The 5,758-nt window shown below is 36.6% G+C and overlaps 1 protein-coding gene across 1 annotated transcript; it reads right to left on the bottom strand.

The window, feature by feature from the left end:
- Nucleotides 1–29: 29 nt before the first annotated feature.
- On the bottom strand, nt 30–4,223 carry mogat3b (monoacylglycerol O-acyltransferase 3b). The gene is made up of 8 exons (XM_024265891.2): nt 3,690–4,223; nt 3,362–3,451; nt 3,137–3,244; nt 2,658–2,728; nt 2,073–2,277; nt 1,540–1,714; nt 1,286–1,470; nt 30–1,208 (listed from the first exon to the last, which is right to left on the bottom strand). Exons 2-8 carry the CDS (start codon nt 3,441–3,443, stop codon nt 1,054–1,056), a joined length of 981 nt encoding a protein of 326 aa, XP_024121659.1. The 5' UTR covers nt 3,444–3,451; nt 3,690–4,223; the 3' UTR covers nt 30–1,053.
- Nucleotides 4,224–5,758: the final 1,535 nt, after the last annotated feature.

The raw sequence follows: 5,758 nt of genomic DNA on the forward strand, positions 1-5,758 counted from the left end.
CTTTTAATCCAAGAAAAGCTTTTTTTTAAAAAAAAAACAAAAACATGCATTTCAAGCATTGTTTGATTTAAAAAGTAACAATTTTAATACTTTTTGGTGTTTCCTCACATTCTGAAGAAATCAAACTAGACAATAGAAACATGGGGACTTTTAAAGATTTGTAAAATTTGCCACAATCTTGTTATTTATGTAAGTATTTAAAGCAGGATGGAACCAGTACAATTTCAATATCTCCTAAAAGATTTCTAATTTTATTTATTTTTTTGTTGCTCTTTTTGAAAAGGTATTTTCTGTTCTTTTCCATATTTCAGTAATTTAGGTGGCAACAAACAGGAAAATCCAGCAAATCATCAATGAATCTGATAGATAAATGGATTTTGTGCCAAAAACCAAACAACCAATTACATCTGAACTTTACAACATGAAAAAAACGAGAAATTTGAGCTTTTTTTCAAAAAAACAACCCCCCCAAAAAAGAATATATTTATATTTTAGGCACACTTTTGACAGCTTGTCATGACAGTTTAAATGTTTCAAAAATATGTATCTATATTCATATTGTTTATATTTGAAGGATTTAGGTGATCCGATTTTCATGTGTAAACTTCTGTAAAACACTAAAAGACAGAAAGCATCTGTTCTCAAATGTACCTTTGTTTCCTTAAAAGCTAAAATCACAGCGTCTTGGGAGTGTGACTTTGTGGCCTTTGTACAGCGAGATAAACTGATGTGGAAATATTTTTTTATCCATTGATATTAAAAACACCCAATCCTAAAGCTGTGAGATAGCCAGCTAAAAATGGATCGGACAAACATCAGCTTTAAGCATCTGTAAAGTCTCCAGAATGAAGCTGAAAATTGAAATGGTTTCTATTTTTAGGTTTTCTTTACATTTTCATGCAACTTATTTTATAAATAAGTTGTAAGCTATTTCTCTATTTGTTCAAAAATGTCTAAAGATAGAGGGTGGAGGAGTTAAGATAAACAGTTTTCTCCATTTCTGATAGATGACTGGAACATCCAAACATCACAGGTGTTTACTGTAAAAAAGTTCTAAATGATTTGAAGCTCGTGACTTTCAGAAAGTCCACAGCTGACCTTGTGTTCATGGAACAAGTCAGTGAGAGCTTCCATGTAGAGTTTGTGATAGTGGTCCACTTCCTCCTGAGTTGGGGTGATGGTTTTAGGGACTGATATTGGACTTCCCACTGAAAAAAAACATAAAAATCCACTTATCGAAAATGTAAATGAATTGGATCTGGATGGAGATGGATCCAACACTCACCGACAGTAGTGACAGGTCTCCTGTAGGGGATGAGCCCCAAGCGCTCACCGAGAAACAGGCATGGAGCGAAGCCCATGATTTTTTTAAACAAGTCCTGCAGAGTGCGACCCACGCTGCCTTCTGTGAAGATCACCTGCTGGAAGAGCTCGTTCTCCCCGAAGGTGTAAACTGGCACCAGATCAGCTCTGTGGAAGACACGCTTTAGAGAAGAGTCCATACTGACAAATGTGGGTGTGATCTTAGTCTTCTCTTACCCAAATTCCAGAGCTGTCCTGACGAACCCTTTCCTCTGCTTCATGACCACTGTGTTGACCCCAGGAGAAGACGCCAGAGACTCTGCAGCTCCTCCCACCACAATCACCACTGCGTTGCCTTTGCCGCGCTGGGAGAGGAGGTGGGCGAGGCTTGGCTTACTGACTGGTAGAAGGTCTTATCACAAAGAACAGGGCTCAGATGTTGCAGGTGTTTAATGAAAGTGAAAGAATTGCTTCCTTTTCATTCATCTGCCCCAAATTTAAAGCATTTTTCTGCAGATTTGCTTTGAAATCAGTTGTGAAATTACCTTTGATAGAATCCTAGTCTGAGCATCAGTTCAGCTTTCAATCTAACAAAGTAAAATCCCTTTTATTTTAATGTCTGCCTCAAATAATCCTGGAGCTGATATAATTATAGTATTGTCGTCAGTAACGTATTGGTCCAGTTCCAGAAAAACCCTTTAATCAGTTTTGACCAACACAAAAGGGCTTTTCAGATTAAAACAGCAGTTTGTGGAACAGGGGATGGATACCTGCGCCCATCAGGTATTCCCGGAACAGCGGGATCTTGAACAGGCCGGCCAGGATGACCAGGGTGGAGTGTAGCCCGGGAAACAGCTGAGGGAAGCCACAGCTGGTGGTGCTGAAGCAGGCGAAGGCCCCCACGCACATGATGCCGTGCGGGTGGCTGCCGAGGATGTAGTTTTTGTTGGGGTTGAGCTCTGCTGTCTTCACAAGCTGAGCGAGAAAGACAAGATCAATTCATGTGTTTGTGACCGCATCACTTTTTAGACCAAAAACATTTTAGTGTTAAACGTGGGCACAAGTTTGACAGGAAATTAAAAAATTTTTTGATTAATGGCTTCTAAAAAATGCTCACTAATGGGTTTTTTTTGTTATCTCTGCCTCGATAAAGAATGAAAGATATCAAAGAATGTGGCTACATTTGGGACTTTTTTACATCAAGTGAACATTCAAAGTAAAAATTAAAAAAATGATTTTTTTTAATTAATTCACCGGTTCAGCTGGTAAAAAAATCTTCATTTTAAGAATAATCAATTTTCTTAATCATAAAAATGTCAAGAATCAGGGAAAATTAATTAAAAAATGAATCTTACTTTAACAGGAAAATAGTCTCTAAAGAGGCTCCACACCCTCCACCTCCTGACAAACGTTGTTCCTCGACCTCCTGATGAAGAAATGAGACATCTTTGGGACTGAAAATGCTTTAAGAACTCACATATGTAATCCATCAGCTACCAGTTAAATGATTATGAGAGGATTTAAGTAAAAAATCTGATAGAATAAAACTTTTTAAGCAGCATATGCAGCAGAGGAAAATTTCAAAACACAAAAAGTACTTAGTGGAATACGCGGTGCAAGTTAATACACAGTGGAGGAAATATATATTTGCTGATTTTGTAGGTTTGCCCACAAAAGAAATATATGTATTCCTTGTGGTAGGCTCATTTTAATGGTGAGAAAGAAAATTACAAAAGAATTCATATATATGTATTTGCACATTCACATCATTTCCCATGGAAAAGTGACTCTGAACTAATGTGCACGCACAATTAGATCAAATCCTGTTCTTTACCTCTTACAGGCGTTTGCCAGTCCATCACCAGCCACACAAAGTACAGAGTGGGAAGCGGCCACAGAGAGGTAAACATAAGATACACCATCAAGATAATACAAGCCACTCCTGCAGATGAACGATAGCAGAAGGAATATGTCGGCATCGCAAGAAATGTCTCCTACGAGCAAATGCATGAATGCAAACTGGTTTGTAAAGGATGAAAAACAAAGTTTGGGTTCTTACCTAAGAAGAGAAAGCTGCACACCCACTGCAGAACACTGACCACCTCTAAAAACTCTGTCAGCTGAGGCTTTTCTTTCCTCATCGTTTCACCTGGAGGGTCAAAGCATCAGCATGCATCAATCAATAGATTCTTTAAGGATATTCTTGATCGATCATTCATAGATTCATGACAAAAAACATGTTACTGAGATAATCAGTGCCTCATTTTGGGTCATAAACTTTCTTTAAAATGACTTGTGTAGCTTACAAATTTATATTTTTTCAATCAAAAGTGGCTTCCTGTCGTCATTATACTGTGAAATGCTCAGTAGAAAACACAGTACTTTACCTTTACTACAGTTTATTCCAAGCTTGCTTTGAATGGATGAGCATGCACGGCGCTTCCACAGTCCGGCTGAGTGCACTTTGATCAGAACATGCACTCTCAGGCTGCTGATAACAAATCCACTCCCCCGATACTTTGACACGCTCACTGTGCCATAGATCAACTTTTTACAGCTTTAAAGTTTGGATTTTGGAGAACTGTAGCATCTTCTGAAAAAGAAAAAAAAAAGTTTTTGCAGTTTAATTGGTGTTTACTGTTGTGGTTTAAAGGAGTTTCTATTAAAATTGTGAGTAAAGTGCAGCTAAATTAATTAAATATTTAATTTTTCAAATGCAGAGAAGTCGATTTTCTTTCATTATTATTCATGTTGTTTTGTATTTTGCATTGAAAGAATTGTCAAAAGTTCCTGTTTTTCTAGAAGTCATTAACACCAACAGAAACTAAAAATAAACATGGTAATTTTCTGTACATTTTGTGTTATATTTGAGGATCTTACAGTGCGGGGATCATCTGTTACCTGCCACCACTGATAGATTAAAAAAAAAAAGCAAAGTTGAAGATACTAAATCAGTGTTATCAGTTCAGGAAAAAAAACATGATATGAATGTTTCAAGGTTAATAGTGTTAGTAATCTGAAAAAATAAGCTATTGCACCATTTTTTGCTAAAATTACAACATATGATTGTATTGATAACAAAAATTAATACATATTTTTTATATAAAGGGTTTATTTTTTTCCTTCTTAATTAGAATTTCTCATCATATGTTACTCGCTATTCATCCTGGAAGATGAACAAGAGATAAAAATGATAAATAAGTGACCCAGCAGGGTGTTAATCACACCATTGAAGATTTCCTGTGTGAACTGTAAATGAGTGTCTCTAAGTCAGTGGTGTGGGGAGTGTGACTGTTGTCTGTCTGTCTTTTTATGAGCTCTGATGGACTAACCACCTGTCCAGGGTGTTCCCCTTCTCGATTAATGCCAGCTGGGTTCGGCTTCAGCGTCATACCGCCCTCTGTAGGACAAAAGTGGAATTACAAAAGCATGCCATCTGATAGAGGATTAAGACCATTAACAAACTGCAAATACATAAGAAAAAAATATATATAAACCTTCAATTTCAGTGAAGTTGCAAAAATAGAAATAAAAACTAAGGATGTACTTGAATGTTAAATGACTGATTTGATGGATTATTAGGAAAGCATGCTGGTGTAAAGGACCAACAGATGCACAGTGACTCCTCTCACCAGGAGGGACATGTGGGTCAACCACAGACTTCACACTAGCTGCACTCTAGCAGCTGCTCAGCTGCACACACTGACCCAATCTGAGCATGAAAGGAGTAGAAACCCCAGCTCACCTTTAAAGTTTACAGGCAGGATGTCATCTGATGTTCCAAACACTTTGACAATTTTGCAAAATAAAGAAACGAAAGGAAATTTCACTAAAATGTGTGTGAAAAGCTTTTATGAAAACAAAATTATTCAATTTCTATTGGGAATTACCTACAGCTACTAAATTTGGGCTACATTCGTTTACTTTTTTTAAGTTTATCTGTGTTTTTTTCTTTATTCATACAGCAAACAAACTAAAAAAACAAACAAATAAATGACCAAATATTCCCCAAAAGTCCAATAAATTCAACAAAAAGGAAAACTCCTTGTTTCCATTTTTAGTGTCTAAAGTTATTTTTAGAGGCAGTCACACTATTTCAACAATTGCTCTTTTGTTGTTTCATTCTGCATGGATTTGTTGATTTTGAAAAAGTCTGACCAGCTTTTCTTTAATTTGTCAGTTTGTTCAAAGGAAACAGTTTTAGTTCCAGTTTACCTGTGAGACGCTTAGGGGGCGTGGCATCTCGACAATGAGCATGTGTTGGTCAGATGGTCACGTGACTGACGCTTTGCCCATTAAAAAATTGAATAAAATAGATTTATGATTGCATACATTTGTGTTTATGTAAACAAACATTTTTTTGCTGATTGTATTGTTGCCTATTTCCATCATTATAATGATTTACTGGAATAGGGTCACACATTGTTTTGAAGGCTGTTGTGTTTTTAATAATATG

This window comes from Oryzias melastigma, linkage group LG14 (genome assembly GCF_002922805.2).
Source record: "Oryzias melastigma strain HK-1 linkage group LG14, ASM292280v2, whole genome shotgun sequence".
Classification (NCBI taxonomy): domain Eukaryota; kingdom Metazoa; phylum Chordata; class Actinopteri; order Beloniformes; family Adrianichthyidae; genus Oryzias; species Oryzias melastigma.